This window comes from Ctenopharyngodon idella, chromosome 2 (assembly GCF_019924925.1).
Source record: "Ctenopharyngodon idella isolate HZGC_01 chromosome 2, HZGC01, whole genome shotgun sequence".
NCBI classification, from domain to species: domain Eukaryota; kingdom Metazoa; phylum Chordata; class Actinopteri; order Cypriniformes; family Xenocyprididae; genus Ctenopharyngodon; species Ctenopharyngodon idella.
Genome location: NC_067221.1, coordinates 29,294,891 through 29,317,864, shown reverse-complemented (window position 1 = coordinate 29,317,864; position 22,974 = coordinate 29,294,891). Strand labels below are relative to the sequence as shown.

The window sequence follows — 22,974 nt, the reverse complement described above, 5'->3', positions numbered from 1 at the left end:
CCTTTTGAGGGTCAGCTTGTGGCATCACCTTATAAAAGGTTTTTTTTTTTTTTACTAAAGCTTGTTCTGTTGTGAATCTGCTGCGCTAATGACCTTCGTTAGCATCATTATCTCAGGTGGAGTTCATTAAAAGCCACACCCTTCAATACAGATCAAGCTCCTGGAACACCAACAGTTCATAACTAAACATGATTGTACTGAAAAGTGCCTTTGAATTAAGTGTTTCTGAATTAATTCCTGTTTGTGATGCTTGAGTTCAGGTGATGATGATGGTCGTTTCACTGCATTACTAGTACTACTGCTTCATCGTTTAGCATGTGTCACACCTCTTCCTTTACAGTCTTTTACACAATGACCTCTGACACACAATTAGAAGGTCAAGGAATATTTAAATATTTTAAGAATGATAAAGTGCACTACAGAGAATGACACATGAAGTGCATCCAAAACCATCGTTCATTGGAAACAGTGTCAGATGATGATGATGATGATGTATTTCAGCGAACAGACTTACATCATCTCATCCTTCATCATCCGCGCAGTACGTACTTTTACTGCACCGTAACAGATTCAAAACAAGTAATCCTGACAGGTGAAATATGAATGTTATCTGAAATATAGATCAGACCAGAAGAAGAATCGTGGAAATGTTCAGGCAACGTGATCCAATAATTTACAATTTTATTAAATCTGTCGATGAAAAACAAGGGACGCAGTAGTCGACGTTGGGAAGAACAGTCAGCGTGGCTGCGTGAGACACATCAGGGGCTTTCGGTGCAAAAATTCATCATCATAATCACTATTATTGCAAAAACGTCCAAGAAAGTTCATGACTGTCACATGATCCTCACAGAGCAGCACGAGTCAATGTCATGAAGGAAGTGACAACCAATAAAAAACAAAGACAAAACACAATCACCTTATTACGACTAAACTCTGTCACTGTCACAACATCAGAGAACTTCTTTTCTTTTTAAATGAATTTAAATATTTTTAAAAATATTTCACCATCTACTTTTATTGCGAAAATAGGCAACTGGACTAACTGTGGTGATGATGATGATGATGTATTTAGAGCAGCGTCAGGCTCGTCTCCATGACGGCCGAAGCCATGATGCTTGTCTCCATGACAACAGCCGCCATGATGCTCGTCTCCATGACAACAGCCGCCATGATGCTCGTCTCCATGACGACCGCCACCATAATGCTCGTCTCCATGACGACCGCCACCGTGATGCGTGTCTCCTAACAGCGTTGTGTGTTTATCTTGCGCTCAAGCAGTTGCGAGTTTTTGGACAGTTTGCTGGATCTCTGTACATCAGTAAGATTCCCTGAACAAAACGTACAAACACAAGTGCGGCCTCATTAAAACGGGACGCCCGTCCTGCCAGAGAAAGTGCAGAAAGTCATAAGTGCGGCAGATGCACCGCTGTAGAATCAGGAATGTTGTCGTTGGAACTGGGAGATTTAAAACTCTGAATAAAAACATAAAACCAGTCGAGGAACTCAACGCAGAAATGTCCATCCATCCGTCTCTCCGCAAACCAAAGCATCTCTTTCTGGATTCATGTTTTCCAGAGGCAGTGTGTGTGTCTGTGTGTGTGTGTGTGTGTCTGTGAGGTTTGTAAACAGCTCCGTTGCAGAACCTGATTGGACAGTGGGGCGAAAGGAGGCGGGGCTTCATGCAGAGCATCTCAGGTGGGCTTCCTGAATGTCAGAAACATCAACTAGCAGTCTGTGTTACTCACACACACACACATTCACTGCTGTGACAGTAACTCTCAAATTCAGTCACTGAGACGAACCGTTACTGACTGCTCACATATATTAATCTGTCAATTAATTCATCTGTATGAATGTTTGCTTTTCTAGGACATTCACAAGAGTTTAACTGAAGGCCTCGAGAAGAAACTGAGTTCTACAAGTTTTAAACCTTACCAAAACCCTGTCCCGTTTCTTAAAATTAAACACCTTAAAATGTCATGAGAATGAATCACATAAAAGTTTTTTTTATCTGTCAGATAATGTGAAATGATCTCACTTTCTGTGTTCAGTCTGTAAAATTCTGTTGAATGAGGTCGAGGAAGACGGTGAATGAAGCTCCAGGTAAAGACAGGCTTGTTTCTCCCGCGCGCGTGTGTGTGTGTGTGTGTGTGTGTTGAAGCCCACCCTCGTCTCTCTGAAGCCCCTCGTCTCTGGTTCTTCCTCTCTAATGACGGTGGGCTGCAGTTCAGGACAGGGCCGCAGGGGGGCGTCAATGAGTCTGAAGGACAAAAGTGCTACGAGTTCAGCCAGGGGTGGTTGAGGCATTCTGAAGCGGAGGCTCGTTTCTCTGGCACCATCTCCAGCATGGGCAACAGGAAGTGTGTGAAGTGACCAGCATCCTCGGCCGACCAGCCGTATTTTTCCACCAGCACGTCGAACAGAGACCAGGGCTTGAGCTTCGTGATGTGCCGCAGCTCACCTGCAGAGAGAGACACACCAGATCAGCTGCTGCAGGGACAAACACTGCTGCAACACACACCCACATTATTATTGCAAGACCCGCCCACATTATTACTGCAAGACCCGCCCACATTATTACTGCAAGACACGCCCACATTATTACTGCATGACCCGCCCACATTATTACTGCAAGACACGCCCCCATTATTACTGTAAGACACGCCCCCATTATTACTACAAGACACGCCCCCATTATTACTGCAAGACATGCTCTCATTATTACTGTAAGACCCACCCACATTATTACTGTAAGACCCGCCCCCAGGTTTGAAGGTGTAAATCCTGATGGAGGAGACGTCACACTGCAGAGTTACGGTTACCTTTCTTTGAGAAGAACTCACGGCTGTATTTTCCTGCTGCGATGATCTTGCGGGGGATTTTTCCCAGTAACTCCATAATCAGAGCGATGTGGTCTGACCACCAAACACACACACACACACACACACACACACACACACACACAACATCAGTTATTCATGCAGCGGTGCAGGAGGACGGACGGACGCGTCTGCCGTCACACACACACTGACGTCTGGGTAACACCAGCACAGTTCGGCTCAGACACCCGTTTGTCGTTAAAGGGTCATGAAATGGAAAATCCAGATATCCTTGATATCTGCATAGATCAGATGTTACTCTACAATAAAACACGTTTCATACCGAACACTAACTGAAGTTCACCAATCACAGCTCTGGCCGTTTGTTTCTGCCATCGAAATAAAGAGTTTGAATGTGGATGAAAAATGAACATGTCTACGAATATTTGAAACTCTTTGGTTAAAGAAAACTTAACCTCCAAAAACATCTCATAAAGAAGGGAAAATGCATTTCATGACTCTTTAAAATCAAGGCATATAAGCGCAGTGTTGTCTGCGTGTGCGGCGGACGCTCGATCCGTCACTCCCTCTGAGTCTAACACTACCTCTCCGATTGAAGAACTCCCGGGAATATTTTCCAGAAAGAGCAAAGTGTCGAGGAATGCAGCCAAGAAGCTCTATGATGTGAGCTATATGATCTACAGGAGAGAGAAAGAGGAAGAGGAGGGAAGGAGGGAAGCGTGGCAGGAAATTAGAAAGGAAGAGACCAGAAGGGAGAAAGCGGAAGAGCCGGGAGTTTAGTATCAGCTAGAAACACTCTAAACACGTTCTGACATCTGAATGAAGCGCGAAACACATCAATGCTAACGGATACGCTGGGATTTAAACTTCATCTTGAGTGACAGTGAAGGACAGAGAGAAGATTAACAGAGTTCAGAGCGAGTGACAGAATCAGACATGTTCAGAATGGAATACTAGTGTACTGCACACCTGTCACATGACCTCATCATGTGTACTTCAGAAAGTGGCTGAAGTAACAGCGGATCACCGTCTCTGTGTAATGCTTGATTGTGATTGGTCACTGGTGTCATTCTGTGGTCCACTGACTCTAAACTGTATAACTGATTGTTTCAGTGTTAGATTCATGTTTCACACTCTCTTCCTTCACATAATAAAATCATTTTCATTCACATGGATTGATTTATTCATTAAGTGGTCATGTGATAATGTCCAGTCAGCTGGTCTCTTCTTCACGTCAGGGATGCCGTTTATTTTAAGATAATGACTGTCTGACTGTCCAGTACATATTTTGCAATTTTAAAAAAAATCAAACGAGTGGAGATGATGGTATAACTCGCAGTGGTCAGAGAATCAGATTCTGTTATTAGAGGAGGCGCCAGCAGCGGCGTGAACTGAACTCCATTCTGAACATCTGCTGAGCAGCGCAAACATCTGCAGGCTGAACGTACCTTCATCACGAGAGTAGTCTTCCCCCGAGTGCGGCTCAAACAGATAGTCGCCGGTGGCCAACTCGAACGCCTGCGGATGACAGAAGAGATGAAGCGCTCTGAATGACAGACATGAAGGCAGCTGACAGCAGACGTGACGCTCACCATGCAGGCTGTGCTCCATATGTCGGCCGGAGTGCTGTATCCCGCGCCGATCAGAACCTCGATAGAGCGGTACTGCCGCGTCTGGATGTCCTCAGTGAAGTGTTTGTGCTGGAAATGCAATCGCACGTCACATCTACAAAGATTTGCACACAGCTCACCTATTCACAATCATATGGACATTTCCGCTGTCTTACCACCCAGCATGCATTTCCCAGATCAGCGATTTTGACTCTCAGAACTTCTGCGTTCCGCGGATCCAGAGGATTCACCAGTAGATCAGCCGCTCGGAGCCTCGTCGCTGTACAGACAGACAGACAGGCGGTGTGTTTATTAGCCTTCACTCATTATACAGCAGTGGTGTCAGTGTGTGTGAAGTGCGTCTGACCTTTGGGCGTGTCTCCGGTGCTGGACGACGACACCGTTCGGCTGCGGTCGCTGTTTGTGCTGAGAGCCTGGGCCTCGTCTGGCACGCCGTCGGGCGGGGCGGGATCCAGCGGCAGCTCGGGGAAGCGCGGTGTGGTGCCGCGGTGCCGCGCTCCGTTGGTGAGTCCGGCCATTTCTCCATTGTAAAGTTCGTAGGAGGCGTCGGAAGCGTCGCGGTCGGTCGTGCTGATCTCCGATTCCACCAGAGGGCAGAGGAGCGGTGAGGACTGCGGCACGCTGGGATCTGGCGGCGACAGATGCTCCTGCGTACCCATGATCACGTGACCGTTGGTTTTAGAGGTGTCATTGTGCTCTTGGCCTTCATCGTCTGCCTCCTCCTCCTCCTCCTCCTCCTCATCATCATCATCATCGTCATAATCTTCATCTTCATCCTCATCCTCCTCCTCTTCGTCATCCTCTTGTCTCTCTGCTGTCTCTTTCGGTGCATCTGTTTCTTCCTCGTTCGGACACTCGTGTGTCTCCGGCTCGTCCCTGGCGCTCTGTGAGGCCGTGGCTTCCGTTTCCTCTTCCTCTGCTTTATCCTCCCCTTCCTCTCTCACATCTTCATTTCCATCCTGCTCTTCATGGTCTCCTGAGTTTTCCTGCTCCTCCTGCTGTCCGGGTGGAGTGTGTGTGCGTGTGTGTGACTCTTCTTCAGTGGGACAGTCGGGAGCGGACAGGACGTCACCATCTTCCTCATTCTCCTCAATGTCCTGCTGATCCTGATCCGGTTCTGCACCTGAGAGAGACAGAGACATCAGCTCACAAACACACACAATCAAACTTTATGTCTTCATTATTGTGAAGAACTACAAAAAAACAAAGAAAGACAGCAGCAGATCCGACAGGCCATCGGTCAGTTCAGAGACCCGCAAACAGCATCACGACAAACAGACAATGAAGAAATGAATTCAGAAACAGATTCAGAAGATCTGATTATAGAAGATCAGACCATCTTCACACTGCATCCACCAACACAGACATACAGAAGGCCTTTGATTCCACAAGCAAACAAACACAATGAATATGTTCACATTATACGATAATGAAGCAAGGCGTCCTCTTGTGAAGCACGAATTTCACAAACTGCAGCAGTTTTTACCAGGTTAGTTCCCACATCTATTATAAGCTACTGCTACATCCTGATGAAGCTCCAATTGGCCTTCATCATGTTCGTTCATGTTACTTTGGTATGCCTTCCCTGTATTTATTAACAGGAAGATATGTATCCATCTATATACTGTACATGTACTGTATGTATGTGAGATGTGAATCTGCTCTTTTGTTCCTTTGTCAAATAATGAACAGTAATAAATAGTTAAAAAAGAATTGATCCTGGTTCGAGTACATTTCATGTGAGCTATGACTGATCATTGATGATATATTGCAGGTAAAATGTTCTGTTCACCAGCAGAAGTGTAGTTTTTCCAAACAAAGAGTCTAGTTGAGCAGGCAGACGGTCACTCACATGTGTGGTTGGTGAGTCTGACGGGCCGCTCCTTCTCTCCCTCTGCCTCCTCGTCCTCATCAGCATCATCATCCTCTTCGTCTTCCTCACTGTCCACCAGCACCAGGGTGGGGCTGTGGGCGGAGTTTGAGGCTCCGCCCGCTCTCTGTTTCTCCGCCTCTCGCTCCAGAGCTTCGATCTCCAGCATACGTCTCTCCAGAAGCTCCGCCTGCCGCTTCTGCTTCTTCTTCAGCTTCTTCTTTTTGTTTTTGGAGATCTTCCCCACCTGTAGGAGGCGCCAAACCACAGAAAACAGCTCAAACAAACACACTTCCACCAGAGACGGCCCTCTCTTTCAGCACATGATCAGTCAGTCAATATCAACACATCCACTACACTTACTACAGTACCGGTACAGCTGGTCACTCAGTATAACACTGGCGCCAACATGACATGCTCTTTTAATTATAAAAATTCACATTGCCATGTGGCTTGGTTCAGTTTTATAAAAACTGGATTTCATGTGTTTGTTACATGCGGTTCAGACTACAAAAAATGAAACCAATGAACATCACAAATGCCTACAAATCAGAGTTGAACAGTCAGTGTAACTAAAGGTTTCTTCAGTAAATGTTCCTGTATGTAATATGTACAACTACACAGCAAACTGCAGTCTGATGTAAAACAGCTGTGTGTGTGTGAACCGCAGTTTGTCACTGACCTGTTTGAGTTGAGGAGCCGTGCTGACTGCAAACAAACAGATACACAGAGTCAGAAGGTCCGTGTCACATTCATCATGTTTGTACAGATGACAGAAATCAGGGATGAAACAGAGGAATACCAGCGGATCCTGACGGCGGCGGCGCTCCTGCTTTCTGCCACTCTGTGGCCTCGACCGCCATCCTGCGCACGAAGGCGTCATCCACACACATGAGGATGTTCTCCGGCTTGATGTCTGTGTGGATGATCTTACACTTGCTGTGAAGGTAATCCAGCCCCTGCAGAACCTGCATCAACACCACAAACACGTCAGATCACCTGACTGAAGTCTAGTCAATAATGTTAACCAAAGTAACTGTCCTAACTGCCACACACAAGACAAAGTCTGTCACTTGCGTTTGTTTCTGATGTTCTCGTAGCTCCGCCCACAGTGAAATCTTATTGGCTCAAATTAAATCTCCACCCAGCTGAATATGAAGCATCAAATACATTCTGATTCTGTTGTTTCATGAAGTACTTTCACTCGATGCCGGAGACATGTGGTCAGAACGCTGTTTGGGTTAGTTTGGGTCAGTGAGGGAAGTGTGAGTGTGATTACCTGTCTAATGATGCTCTTGACGCAGGGTAACGGCAAACCCTGATAATTAGACTTGATGATCCACTTGAGCAAATGATGACCGAGAACTTCAAACACCATACACACATCTGAGAACCAGAGTTAAAGAAAACGACAACTGACACACACATCTGAAGACAACACACACACAGACTGTGAGGATACGAATCCCGTTCACCCCTGAGATCTTGAAGTCGTCTATGAGTTGAACAACCATGTCCTTATTAGGATCATCAGGATCCGTCTCACGCACCTGAGAGACAGACAGAGAGAGAGAGACACGTGTGTGAAGGAAGGAATCAAAGCACGTCTGAATCCAGTGATCACGTCACATCCGTGTGTGAGTGTGTGTAGTAGTAGATACTCACACATCGGAGTAATTTAATTTCATCCAGTGCCGTCTCTGTGTAGTGCTGTGCGCTCTTCACGACCTTCATTGCAACAAAACGCTTTGCTCTGATAAACACACACAAACATGGGTTTTACTCAGACACAAACACAGACAGACACACAGACAGACACACAGACACACACACACACACACACAGACACACACACAGACACACACACAGACACACACACAGACACACACACAGACACACACACACACACACACACAGACACACACACACACACACACACACTCACACACAGACACACAGACACACACACTCACAAACGCACACACACACAGACACACACACACACACACACACACACATACACACACACTTACACTCACACGCACACACTCACAAACACACACACACACACACTGCATTGGCAGCACTGGTGACGTGTTACCAAAGTCCCTTTAAGGCAAGTCATTTGACTCGGCGGCCATCTTTGAAGCGCCTCTCGGCGGTTTCAGTCATGCGAGTGCAGCTCGTATCTCTTTGAACAGGGAAACATTAAATTCTCCAAAGATGTTCACCAAGCTTACGATTAAATTTCATATTTAAAATCGCCAACGAAATTTGACAACTGTATCAAATATGTTGGTTCTCAAATAGCGTTAAAAAGCTTGTTTTTCAGGTTGGTCCAGCCAATGCGCATGTGCAGTCATAAGTAAGCATCTCTGAACATGACTGATCGCAGTGATGCGATGTCTTTACCAATCAGCGATTGGCTCTTTTATTTAGAAGGCGGGATTTATTCCGCCATATTGAGCGTTGCACTTTCTCCCATTCATAAGTAACAGGAGTGCACGACTTTGTGTATATAAAGTCTGGCGTTACTCACTGAATATCCCAGCACAGCCAGACGGTGGAGAAGTGACCCCAGCCCAGCTTCCGGATCACATGGTATCTGCCGTTGAAAAGGTCCCCTATCTTGACGGGATGGTATCCTCCTGCAGCACAGAGAAAGACGATACAGTCGACTGATGCTACATGCAGAAACAGGAGAATCCGGCTAATGTTTCTTCAGCTTGAAGTAAAGAAGAGCTCAACTGTACGGCTGGTGTCCTCAAACAGCACTTAGGGTTATTAAGAGTCTGTTTTGACCCCTGATTCAGTCGGCTGAGTTGATTCCACCTTTTCCAGCACAGGTTTCTTTCACACTGTATTGTTTCTGTCTCTATACCACCGTAACTACATTACCACTCAAGCAGAGATGATGACAAATGAGAACTATTTCTACTACCCAAAATAATAAACTTATTTGTTATTTCTCTCAACATTTCACATTCAATGATGACAGAAAAACAACTTGAGGCTGGAAACTCGTACCCCTGCGAATAACCAGAGATGGGCATAAATGCATGAAAATGTATTCAAAATAAAAATGTTATACCTCGGTTGAAATTTATCAAATAAAAGTGTGAAAAAAATATCTATTTAAATGCAAATTTTGAAAATACGTGTGAAATTGGCCATTCAGCGACGCATCACTATTGGGCTGAAATCTGGATCTATTCTGAATGCAAAGAACATTTTGGTGCGTAGAACTGCTTAGAAACTTTTGTTTTCATTTCACCTACTGTACCACCAGCTGTTCAAAAAGACTGCTTTTCGTCTGTGCGCCATTCCTACTTCTGACCAGGTGACACTGCAGCCTATTACTTGCGGTGAACACTGCTAAATAAATCATGTGTAAAACTGTGGGAAGGAGTAGGGATGGGCAAATAACCAAAATTGTATATCAAGATATGAGTAATTTTCACAGTAACAATATATATCATGATTTTTTTCTGGAAATAAGGTTGTTGTTACGATACCAAAATTTTAGATAACAGTCAAATTTCATAATTCTCAATACCAGTTTAGATACCACAGCAAAAATTTTAACGGAAATTTTAACTTCTGGAAAGTGGGCGGGGAGCAGCAGCTCATTTTCACACAAGCATGAAAACAGTTTTTCCTTCCACTCAAAAATGGCCATTTACATCATGATATAATAAATGATCTGTGGGGTATTTTGAGCTGAAACTTCACAGACACATTCTGGGGACACCAGAGACTACATCTTGTAAAGAGGGGCAGAATTGGTCCCCTTTAAAGACTCATTTTATCATTAAGCGTGTCCAGCTCTATTACTCATTCGTTCAGGTTTCTTTATCGCTCTAACGTGTCAATAACTCCTGCCCACTAAAAGCTGCACGGATAGATTTGCATACCGTGATATATAAACAACATTAAAAAAAATAAGCTTATATCATATCACCCAGTCCTAGCAAACTGTAAACACATTTGACTAGCTAGTTGATAAAACCAACAACAGATGAACTATCAATTCCAACACATGGCTAACACTGTTTTCCCTGTGCCAGTGCTCTTTTATTCCTTCATGATAACTGAAGTCAAATCTGAATGATCGTAATCAACAAGTAGAATCGATCATGACATCCTCATCTTATTAACGCAGATAATTTGCTCACCCATTCCTACATGGAGTCGTACGGCTGCAGCTCACTGCATGAGCGTTCGGGGTCTGAACGAGTTGATACAGGAAATCAGCAGCCTAATAAAGAGGGTGACTGGATCTTATGTGTGTATTTAAATACAAATTACATTTAGTTTTTTTAAAAGCTTTGAAATACAAAATACAAAGTAGTATTTCATATTTCAAATACATGTATCCCTGCGCATAATGAGGCATAAATCATGTCAGTGTCAGACTCTGCGGGAGACTCTCCTGACGGACGGACAGAGATGTGTGTGTTACCTTTGCAGTAGTCGGCCGGATCCTCCTGCTCTTCATCATCAGAGCCCAGAATCTCCTCCTCCGGCTCCGGCGGGGCCACGGGCTCGGGTGGGGGGGGTGGTGGAGGAGGAGGAGGAGGAGGAGGAGGAGGAGGAGGAGTGGATGGAACCTTCTGTGTGTCGGGCCTACAGGAACACACACAGACACACACACACACACACAGCGGTCAGACCCTGTCTCAAAGCGCACAGAACACCTTCATCCTGTTGCCATAGAAACTACAGACACGAATCTAGACTCCAGCTTGACATAAAATTCATTCTTTAAGAATAAAACACATGCAGACACTAACGTTCACTCAGCTAAAGAGGAACAAATTTAGTTCAGAGTCTCCATTCACACCCCTCAAACACATTCACAGGCGGGGCGTCACATTCTGACCATCGTGTGTCGAACGAGTCCACAAAACACACTGAGAGATTTCAGTCTTAAACAGGCTGTTTTAGCACTGTACCTTTAAGGCTTCAATATGCAGAGTTGTCATGTGTCTGATTAAATCTTGGTTGGACCTCATCACCTGACGTCTCATCACACACACACACACACACACACATTACCTGTGCTTGGCTCGATGTCGTAATCGCAGTGCACTGAGCGCTAAACCAAACGTCCTGCTGGAACGAGAGTAACTGCGATGCATATTGATGGAGGATATCTGCTGAACGTCCTCTGTCTGACTGACTCTATCCGGAGCGCTCAGGGAACGACAGCGACGCCAGGAATCTCATGACCAACTCACACGCAGTCAAGAAATCACACTCACACACAATCATCTCAGCAGTAGATGTTTTCCAGCGGCAGACGCTGATGTCTAGATAGCACAGACGTCAATATAACTGATGAGGAAACACGAGCGATTCACACCGAAATGATTCTAACTGCAATAAAGGTCAAAAATCCTCACTGAAGAGTTCAATTAGGCTGTTTTCACACTTGAATCCTCTTTAAAAGAACCCCTGAAATGTGTGAAAACACCCTTAATCATTGACAACTATTAAAATAAACACTTCTAGTTCATTATATATTTTAATAAACAAGAGGGTAGTGTAACCCTAACCGTAACCCTACTGGTGTATCGATACCTGCAGAAAAACACACTAACACAGACTGACAGTAACACACACACACTCACATTCACTCACACACACACACACACACACACACACACACACTCACTCACTCTTGTACATCTCTAACCCTACCCATCACAACTAAGCACCTAACCCAAACCCTAACCCTAAACCGACCCTTCACCCAATTATAACCTGATCCCTAAAACCAAGTCTTGACCCTCAAACAGGCCTGTAAAGGGCTCTCAGAAAGTGAGGACCGGACAAAATGTCCTCACTTTACTCTCTGGTCTAAAACTCAAACCGGTCCTCACAAAGACAGCTGTACAAGTACACACACATTCATGCACACAAACACACTCTCTCACACACACACACACACACACACACACACACACACACACACACCTGTCAGGACCGCCTTTGTGAGCTGGTGTCATTTCCACTAACAGGTATCACATGACACGAGACGAACAGCCGTCAGAGAGACAGAAAGTTGATTCAGAAGACTGATGACTCTCATATAGTCACGGTTCACACTGCTGTACTAAACCACACACAGTTATTAGTGATCTTCCTGATCCAGGTGATCACTCCGGATATCTGTGGCCTACACTGGGAAAAACAAAACCAGAAAAAAACATTGGTAGATTCTCTGAGGCAGGGGTGTCCAAACTCAGTTCAGATCCCGCTCACCTCAACACCCGCTGGAGGAGCCTGGAGTGAGAGAGATTGATCAGCTGTTCAGGTGTTTAACTGGGCTCAGATCTGAACTCTGCAGGAGCGGGACTGGACACTCCTGCTATAAAGGTATGTTTTCTGAAATCATCTCAGATTTTGTTGGTAGATTTAGTGTGAGGTTACGCTGGACTGGACTGAAAACAGTCTTGAACGCTGACCTGACTGAATATCATCACATTGTTAGTATTACATTAACTGTTGGCATAAACACTGGATATCTAGCCTGAGTGTGAGTGTCAAACAGCTGACCACAGTCTGTTCACTGACCGTCTGACGTGTCTCACATCTGGAAAGCTCTGGTCAGACCGGCTAACTTTGCCTCGAAAACAAAGGCATGTTCACAATATAACGGGCTGCTACGAGTGACTCTGTTGCTGGATGAGACAAAGTTTGATAGAGAGACACTCATCAGAAACTGAAGCAGAGATCCACGAGCAGATATTAATTTCAGTCAGCAGGTCTGAGCAGTTGAGTAAACAACACAAACATCCCAGCTCCGCTGTGTCTGTTGTTGTGTACGACCCACATCATGTGACTACACTGCTAACCTGTCTGTGGCACTCGGGTCTTCTGTTCCCAGACAGATCTGTCATGATGACGTCTCTCTGCTCCTCAACAAATCGGCACGTCGAGACAGAGAACGCTCACTGACTGTCCCGACTACCACAGCCTGCTTCACACCTGATTATCCGAGGTCAATCGACTGTTTGATGGGTCAGTTTTCCATGACCGGTTGGTTTCAGGCAGGTCCTTTTGGAGAAGAATTTGCCTGTCCTGTCCTACATTATGCCTCTGAGTCACATGGGTCTACTGTAGAGGACACTCATATTCGCTCAAATGACCTCTGAAAACCTTTGCAGGTTCAAGATTCACATCATTTAGTGAAGGCAAACATCTCTGAGATCTCTGTGGCTCTGCAGGAAACATTAATCTACTGTACATCTGTCTGTCTGTCCATCAGACTCACTGTGAATCATTTTTACATCACACACCGTCCTCGCTCATGAATATACAGCATCTGAAATGCATTCAGGGCACGTCGGCTGCGCAGACGGCACAATCCCACATCCAGCAGTTCATATGGAGACTCCACATGTACGTTCACACTGATCAGAGATGTGTCTGCATGTGCGCGTCATGTGACGCTAACAGTCACAGCACTTGTGGGTGTTTACTGGATGTTAATTTGGCTTAAATTCTCTCCATGTCTTTATAAAGAATCCATTCAGGAAGGAATTTCTGTCCTGCAAAATCACCATGAATCCTCAGCCCGGCGCTCGGGTTCTGCTCTGGTTCTGATGCCCTATATAACAGTGTGATGACACACGGCGCAATGTGTAGCGTTGATGCTGCACAAAAGAAAACAGCTCCAACTACATCAAATCAATAGAGTCCGGCTCACGTATCTGACAGCGTTTGTGATGCTCTGACACCAAATATTGTGTCTATAAGCTCATGCAGAACTGCATACAAAATTGAGACCATCGTGTGTTTGTGTGTGTGTGTGTGTGTACAGTATTAAATATATTATAGCACTTCTCTGTGTTTGCATTCAATATCAGGCAAACACAAACACACAACAGGAGGACACAGACAGAGAGAGAGAGAGACAGATGAGGATGAGACGGAGGACAGACAGGTAGATGAGGAGATGATGTGTCGAGACGCGATACCTTTCTGGGGAAGAGGATTTTTCTGAGTTGACGGACATGGGCAAGCCGCTCGCTCCCGAGAGAAGAACGGAGCAGGACCAGGGACGAATAAAACACTCTCTCTCTCTCTCTCTCTTTCTCTCTCTCTCTGTCTTTCCGGAGCGTTCTGCTGGCCGCGAGGGGAGGGGGCGCTCTTCCTCCTCCTCCTCTCTTCTCCTCTTCCTTGGAGGAAAATAAAGGATGGAGGACACAGGCTCTGAGACGGGGGATGCGGAGAGCGGCGGACGTGAGGAACGTCTCAGCACCGCTGCCGCCCGCCCTGTCTGTTGTTGTTCCTGCGGTGGCTCGCGCTCGTCCCCCACCGCCGTCGTTTCCTGAATGACGATGAGAAAGCGCAGCTCCCACACACTGTCTGTCTCTCGGTCTTCTGCAGCGCTGCACAATAACAGATCTGTGCGCGCAGCGGGCGACACCACTGAGAGAGAGCGGCGGGGGGATCTGAGCTCAAACAACAGCCGTCTCTCTCTCTCTCCGTCTCTATGCTCCCCTCCCACAGTCCAGCGCTCCGACTGTTACGACATCCTGTATCTCAGGGCAACGCTCTCTCTCTCTCTCTCTCTCTCCCCCATTTTACAGCTGCTCTCTTTCTCAAGCTGCTGCTGGTTTCCTTTCTTCATTCTCTCCTCTCGTCTTCTGTCTGTCTGTCTGTATTTACAGCAGATGGGGTTGTTTCTCGGTGAGTGAGCTCAGAGACAGACAGACAGACAGACAGGCATATTAAAGGACCTTATGATGGTAAAGGCCTCCAGTGACCTGTCTGTCTCTCTATCTCTTTCTCTGTCTCTCTGTCTGTCTGTCTCTCTCTAGCCCTCGACATCCAGTGTCCTGCAGAGCTCAGCTCTAACCCTGATCAAACACCTGAACAAGCTAATCACAGTCTTCAGGATTAGTAGAAAGACACAGGCAGGTGATTTTGGTCAGGGTTGGAGTTAAACTTTTGCTCAGGCCTGCTTAATGGCAAACAAATGAATTAAAGATCAAATGAACTTCTGCTTAATCGACACGAACCGCTCCAGTGCAGTTTACAGTATCAACCTTACATGAAGAAAACTGGTGCAGCAGATAATATTTACAGCATTGGACCAAAACACACACACACACAGGTTAGTTTTGCTATCTTAGTGAGGACATTCTATAGGCGTAATGGTTTTTATACTGTAAACCGTATTTTCTCTCTCCCTACACTACCCCTAACCCTACCCATCACAGAAAACTGTCTGCATTTTTACATTTTTAATAAAACATTGTTTAGTATGTTTTTAAAGCTATTTGGTTCACGAGGACACATTTGTGTCCTCACAAACCATGTATACAAGAACACACACACACACACTCACTCTCTCTCTCTCTCTCTGTGTGTCTGTGGAAGTAGGCCATGTAAAGATAGCTGCTTCAAGCAGCCTCAATTCTGACCCCTAAAATATCAGTGAGAAACAGAGACGGATGGAGCCGCATCCCCACAGCATCATTCTGTCTCCATATGTTTGTGTGACGCTTCATCCTTTCTGCTCTTCTTTAGCTAATCACAATTTGACGGTTGCCATGGCAACCAGGCCGGTTTCTTCCAGCCTGTTGTTGCACGTCACAGGAAGTGCAGTGGATCCTCCGACATCACGGTGTGTGTGTGTTGTGTGTCAGTGTGAGTGTGTGTGTGTGTGTGTGTTGTGTGATCGGACATGCTCTGATCCAGCACTGATCACACAGTAAGTCATCAGTCTCTGCTCAGGTGACACACACTCGTCCTCTCCGTGTGTTTATGGTTGTTGTCCTGCATTATTTGGGTCATCGCTGTGATGAGAGCATCAGTTTCACACACAAACAAACACAAAAACAGCTCTGGCTGTTTAAAGTAAAATAAATCAGATCGACAACCAAACTTATGCTGCTCTATTTTCAATTCAAAACAGCCAAATGTGAATAAATAAATAATAAATAAAGCAGTTTTGTATCTCTGGATATTACTGTCAGGCGTACTGTCTACCTCACACTCTTTTACCGTTCAAACTGAAGCGGCGCGCTGGAGTTTTCGCTCGGATTCTGTGAACAGTAAAGCCCCGCCTACTTGGATTTGATTGGTTGTCTACATGATTTTGACATTGACAAGCGCAGAGCAGCTTAACTTTTTAAACCTTTTGTCATCCGAACAACAAACAGCAGCATCAAGACTGTCAGATACAGAGGGCTGAATGTGATCATATCTGATACGATATCTCCTCAATGTCTGCGGAGGTCACGGCTCTAAACCAGGCGCAACACAACAGCTCAATACAAGACAACAGAATACAGGACGAATCTAAAGACTCTCACAGGATTTTGAGATTTGTGCCTTTATTGCGTTCTAGACCCTCTTGGAGTGAAGTAGATGTGCTCCTTCTTGCAAAAAAAATGTTATCTATGAAAAATTCAGGCCTCATCATAGCACAGAACCTGCACTTGTTAAAATTACAAATGACTTACTTCTAGCTTCTGACCAAGGCTGTATCTCAATACTAGTGTTACTTGATCTCAGTGCTGCGTTCGACACTATAGATCATAAAATACTCCTAGATCGACTACAGAATTACACTGGTATCCAGGGACAGGCATTACGGTGGTTTAGGTTGTACCTGTCAGACCATCACAATTTTGTCTATTTAAACGGGGAAAAATCTAAGATAACGTCAGTAAATTATGGAGTGCCTCAAGGATCTTATTATCAGTTATTCTTAGGATCAGTTATTTATTTCATAAAGACCAGATGAAATCTCTAAATTATCCAATCTGACAGCGTGTGTTAAAGAAGTAAAACATTGGATGACCAGTAATTTTCTTCTATTAAATTCAGATAAGACTGAAGTATTACTTATTGGGCCAAAAACCTGTACACAGAATCTCTCAGACTACAATTTGCATTTAGAAGGATGTACTGTTACTCCATCCTCGACAGTTAAAGACCTGGGTGTTATATTAGACAGCAACTTGTCCTTTGAAAATCATATTTCATATGTTACAAAAACAGCCTTCTTCCACCTCAGAAACATTGCTAAGATACGGAATATGTTATCAGTTTCTGATGCAGAAAAGTTAGTTCATGCTTTCATGACGTCTAGACTAGATTACTGTAATGCATTACTATCTGGTTGTTCTGCTTCCTCAATAAACAAGCTACAATTAGTTCAAAATGCAGCTGCTAGAGTTCTTACCAGGTCAAGAAAATATGATCATATAACACCAATTTTATCATCTCTTCACTGGTTACCTATTAAGTTCCGTATCGATTATAAAGTACTGCTAATGACCTATAAGGCTCTAAATGGTTTAGCTCCTGTGTACTTAACCGATCTTCTATCGCCCTACAATCCTTCACGCTCTTTAAGATCACAAAACTCTGGACTTCTGGTTGTACCTAGGATATCTAAGTCCTCTAAAGGAGGGAGAGCGTTTTCACATTTGGCTCCTAAACTCTGGAATAGCCTTCCTGATAATGTTCGGGGCTCAGACTCGCTCACCCAGTTTAAATCTAGATTAAAGACACATCTCTTTACCCAAGCTTTCACATAATGCATCTCATATCAGATCAATTGCACATGACTATCTTTGCTTAATGCTATGAACAGCAGCTATGCTAATTATTCTCCATTTGCTTTTCTGTTTCATCTCGGGACGCCCGTCCTGAGGTGACTAGAGAGTACATCAGCTCCAGTTTGGATCCAGCCTCTTAAGAAGACCTCAGATGACCAACACTTTTGAAGAGACGGCGCCAACTCCTGCGAGAACTTCAGAAGACGCAAACTCTGGATCAACATGCAACAATGCAAATCTTCCTATATATCCTAATCATTGTTAACATGTATTCATTATTTCCATGAGCTCTTTGTTTCTGCCTTAAAGGGTTAGTTCACCCAAAAATGAAAATAATGTCATTTATTACTCACCCTCATGTCGTTCCACACCCGTAAGGCCTTCATTCATCTTCAGAACACAAATTAAGATATTTTTGATTAAATCCGATGGCTCAGTGAGGCCTGCATTCACAGCAATGATATTTACTCTCTCAAGATCCAGGTATTATAAACATATTTAAATCAGTTCATGTGAGTTCAGTAGTTCTACCTTAATATTATAAAGCGACAAGAATATTTTTGTGCGCCAAAAAAACAAAATAACAACTTTTCAACAATATAGTGATGGGCTGATTTCAAAACACTGCTTCGGAGTGTTACGAATCAAATCAGTGACTCGGATCTCCTATCAAACGGCTAAACTGCTGAAATCACATGACTTTGAGTCACTGATTCGATTCGCAAAGCTCCGAAGCAGCGTTTTTAAATCAGCCCATCACTATATTGTTGAAAAGTCGTTATTTTGTTTTTTTGGCGCACAAAAATATTCTTGTCGCTTTATAATATTAAGGTAGAACCACTGTACTCACATGAACTGATTTAAATATGTTTTTAGTGCCTTTATGGATCTTGAGAGAGGAAATGTCATTGCTGGCTATGCAGGCCTCACTGAGCCATCGGATTTCAACAAAAATATCTCAATTTGTGTTCTGAAGATGAATGAAGGTCTTACGGGTGTGGAACGGCATGAGGGTGAGTAATTAATGACATTATTTTTATTTTTGGGTGAACTAACCCTTTAAATTAATACATTGCTTAAATTAATATATTGTTAGCTAACTGTGTGATTTGTATATGTACATTTCTGAAATTATATAATTTGGACAGTCTCCTCTGATAACAGATCACTCTAGATTGTAATGTTGACATGCGTTCTCTGTAAAGCTGCTTTGAAACGATATGTATTGTGATTGTGAAGTGAATTTATGGCCTGGTGTGATGGTGAAGGATCTGTTCTGGGATCTGCACTTCTCTGGACATGTAAACGTGTTGTTCACCCAATAGAAAGACGCCGTATATTCTGTTGCAGTGTCTGAAGGGGATCGGCGCCACCTGCTGGTCTGAAGCAGCACAGCCTTCACTGAACACACATGAACTGAAGTCAAGCAGAACATCCTGGACAAAACTCCATCTACAGTAGATCACATGATAACAGACGCAGATCCTTCATGTCTCAATCACATGATCACTGTGTGTCTCCACAGGACAAACACAAAGACCAGCAGAGATCGACACACATCCGCTCTCAGATTGCTTTCCTCTCACGCCAAAGACATCAGTCCAGTGGGAAAAATATTATTATACATGTGAGAAAAAAACTGGGCAAAATCATAAATCCATTGATCAAGATTACCATGTTAATTGTAAAAAAAAAAAAAACAGAAACACAGCAAACTGAATAATACAGAGAAACAGAGAAAAACAACCTTAACAAAAAATTAATAATCAGAAAGAATTGGCCATACAACATGGAAAAATATGGGCAACCCATTCAAAAACACAGTTTAATGAACTTAAAACAAATAAAGTGTCAGGACTTGATGGGATATTAAACCAAACCTTAAACCTTGATTGATCTGGAATCAAGGCCTGATAACAGCCATCATCTCTAAAGATGGAGACAGACTCCATCCCGATAATTACACACGCATCTGAGTGAAGGTTATTCTGCAGTATAAACTACTGGACTTCATCACGACACACACTGTCCAGAGCAGAGGTCAGATTCTCATCACATCTTTCATCAACACAGAAAGCATTTGATTCAAATGACACAAATGATTAATCATCAAACATACATGAAAGCTGTTTAGGTGAGAAAACCTACAACCTCAAAGAATCAATGTAGACTGACAGTAGATGCTGCGTGAAAACGATCACAAAATATCTCGCGGTGTGGAGCGTGGAGTGAGACGGCGCTGCTGCTGCCCAAGAGACCATTCATGAAATCAGTTCACATGATCCAGCTGTTCCTCTGACAGTCACATCAAACTCGAGGAAAACACCTGAACAGTTTCACAGTCATTTAACGATGATCGCCAAATACCACAAATGAACCAGACAGAGAGAGAGAGAGAGAGAGAGAGAGAGGCAGACAGAGAGAGAGAGACAGAGAGAAAGAGACAGAGAGAGAGAAAGAGACAGAGAGAGAGAGACAGACACAGAGAGACAGCATGTTTCTGCACTGATCATTCAGTCTGTGCTCGTCATTCTCCAGTAGGTGGTGCTGCAAGGGTGTTTCGAACCTCTGCTGGCACACTGCTGTCTTGTCAAAAGTACCGGTACTTCCGTACCAAGTCAGTACTGAACTGTTAAAAATGTGAAGATACCAGCATTTCCCCCTAGCATTTTGTGTGGATTCTTAAACACCTCTGATTGGCCATTGCGTTCACGAGTTCAACAGATATGTCTGTGATTGGCTACACACGCTTACACAGACACAAACGGGAGCGTTTGAAAATAGGCGTCTATCAGCGGATATTTTACGGATTAGCAGATATTCAAACTCACGTATCTGTGTAAACGCTCGGTGAAGACCACAGATGTCTATTTACAACATGTTTTTAAAGCGTTGATCACTGTAGCCAATCACAGACATATCTGTTGAACATGTGAACACAATGGCCAATCAGAGGTGTTTAAGAATCCGCTCAAAATGCTAGAGGGAAATGCTGGTATCTTCACATTTTTAACATTTCAGTACCAAAATACCGGTACTTTTGACAAGACTAGTACACAGACCACAAATCTGCAAGAGATTTGGACATGACCAGTGCTGAAAGAAGAAGAGTGAACACTGTTCTGATTTAACCTAGTGACAAATCATTAGTGAACAAATCTTTTAAGTGAGCAAAATCTATTTGTTCACCAGCGAACTGCATGTACCAGTATAACATCTCGTTCATGGACGAGGACCTCGGTGAGGAGAGGAAGCAGATGAAGATGAAGATCTGCTTTGAGACTGACTGCCATAATCCATATCTCTATTTCTTCCCTCTTTTGGAAACAGATTTTTTCTTTTGCTGCTGAAGCACACAGGAACACAGAAACAGTAGTTGCTAAGATCTCCCATGAACCTCAGGAGAAGTTTAGCCTGCTATTGTTTACCTCCATAACTCATTTTCTGGCCTTATTTTAGACAAAAAACACCAATCAGATCAACAGAAGACGAAACAACAACAACGGTCACGTGAGCAGCGCAGAAGGTACTTGTGTTGAATAAATTGAGTTTAAAGACTGTAAATGTGACACAACCGTCTGAGAGCACACGAGGAAATATTACAGATATAACGTGTGAATATGTATCGGTCCACTGGATGACAAGGTTTAATGATGAATTCAGTGGTTTATCAGTAAATAATGCTGAAATATGCATCAGTTTATGCATATATCTTCTTGTTTGCATGTCTGTGTTATTTAGTGTATATTCGTATAAACTCAGGAATCAGTAATTAGAACAGATCAGTTTCTGTCTTTAAATCTACTTTAAATCTACCAATACACTTCAACAAACCCTTGTGTTTCAACAACTGTGTGTGTGTGTAAAATACAACATAAAGACACACAACTATAGCTATGACAGACATGACCGAAGCCAACCACAATACACACACACACACACACAAACAAACAGCTGTTGCTGCTGATATTAGTGATTATGATGGTGAATGATGATATTTATGGTCATGTTGAAGGATTTGCCTTCATTAACTTGTGTCCCCTGGTGATAAATTATCAACAAAGTTACATAACAGCGTAAACACTAGGAAGGGGTGCGACCCGCGCCGTTGCCATTAGTAACTGACCTCGCTTCACGAGCTGAGCGCGAGGGATCGAGCGCGCGCGTGCACGCACACACACACACACACACACACACACACACGCCCTCCTTACCTGCGATGGTGACCCGTCTTATCCTTCTTTCCTTTCGGCCTCCTCTTCCGCGCTTGAATGGCCAACACTGGAGCGGAGAACCGGGGGAGACACGGACCGGACCGGACCGAACCGAACCGAACCGAGCAGAAGACACACATCATTGACAGAAGCATCGCTCATATAAACAATATAAACAAAAGCTCTGTGGGCATCTATCTGTGTATATATAAGTGAAAATGAGCGCTGATGGGAATGTAGTGTGTACTAGATAGGGATTGATGTATCTCACCCTTTCTAGAGCTCATGATGTTGTTCCTCAAGCCGGGATCTCTCTCCTCTTTCCTGCGCGTTACCTCTGCCGACGCGCGTTCAGGCGTCTACGTGGCCGCGCACGGGCAATCACGCTCATGAGTATTAATGACGCATCATAGAGACGTTCGCGTAGCAGGCCTAACCGATTGGATGAAAGGAAGACGTTGGTAAGTGGGCGTTAACGAAAACGAATATATTACGAATATATTACTACAGCAAAGATTTGGACATTGGATATTAATTAGATAACGCGCAGGAAGGTTACCAAGCAACGTCAGGATAATCTAATTAATATTTACGACTAGCCTTCACCATAAGATTGCTAACTTCCATCCAGCCGTTAGATTTACAAAGTTGAGTGCAAAATCAAAATCAACTGCAATGAGTGTATTAATTTTTATGTGTATTAAATATGTTCATTTTATATAAAAATGTAAATGTATTATTATTAAAAATATCGCTCGTATGTTGTTGTTATTCATGGTAATACTAATAATGCTATATATGTGTTGCTGGCGCTGTCACACCTAATTGTGT

General features: G+C 43.9%; 1 protein-coding gene across 5 annotated transcripts; it reads right to left on the bottom strand.

Moving 5' to 3' along the window:
• Nucleotides 1-664: 664 nt before the first annotated feature.
• Nucleotides 665-22,554, bottom strand: srpk2 (SRSF protein kinase 2). 5 transcript variants are annotated; one of them, XM_051915658.1, is made up of 16 exons: nt 22,415-22,554; nt 22,144-22,210; nt 10,807-10,970; nt 8,884-8,992; nt 8,010-8,097; nt 7,807-7,894; nt 7,624-7,730; nt 7,147-7,312; nt 7,027-7,052; nt 6,327-6,591; nt 4,821-5,597; nt 4,630-4,733; nt 4,436-4,543; nt 4,292-4,361; nt 3,428-3,520; nt 665-2,464 (listed from the first exon to the last, which is right to left on the bottom strand). In XM_051915658.1, exons 1-16 carry the CDS (start codon nt 22,428-22,430, stop codon nt 2,280-2,282), a joined length of 2,433 nt encoding a protein of 810 aa, XP_051771618.1. In that variant the 5' UTR covers nt 22,431-22,554; the 3' UTR covers nt 665-2,279. The 5 variants fall into 5 exon arrangements, with proteins under 5 accessions (XP_051771618.1, XP_051771607.1, XP_051771635.1 ...); XM_051915647.1 differs by lacking the exon at nt 3,428-3,520 and adding an exon at nt 2,826-2,918 and having other exon boundaries at nt 22,415-22,553; XM_051915675.1 differs by lacking the exon at nt 3,428-3,520.
• Between the last annotated feature and the right edge of the window lie 420 nt (nt 22,555-22,974).

Coding starts and splice junctions, on each gene's coding strand:
- srpk2 (XM_051915658.1), bottom strand. Junction 7,731..7,806: donor CTCAGGGGTGAACGGGATTC/GTATCCTCACAG, acceptor TCTGGTTCTCAG/ATGTGTGTATGGTGTTTGAA. Junction 4,362..4,435: donor TATGGAGCACAGCCTGCATG/GTGAGCGTCACG, acceptor TGTCATCCGCAG/GCGTTCGAGTTGGCCACCGG.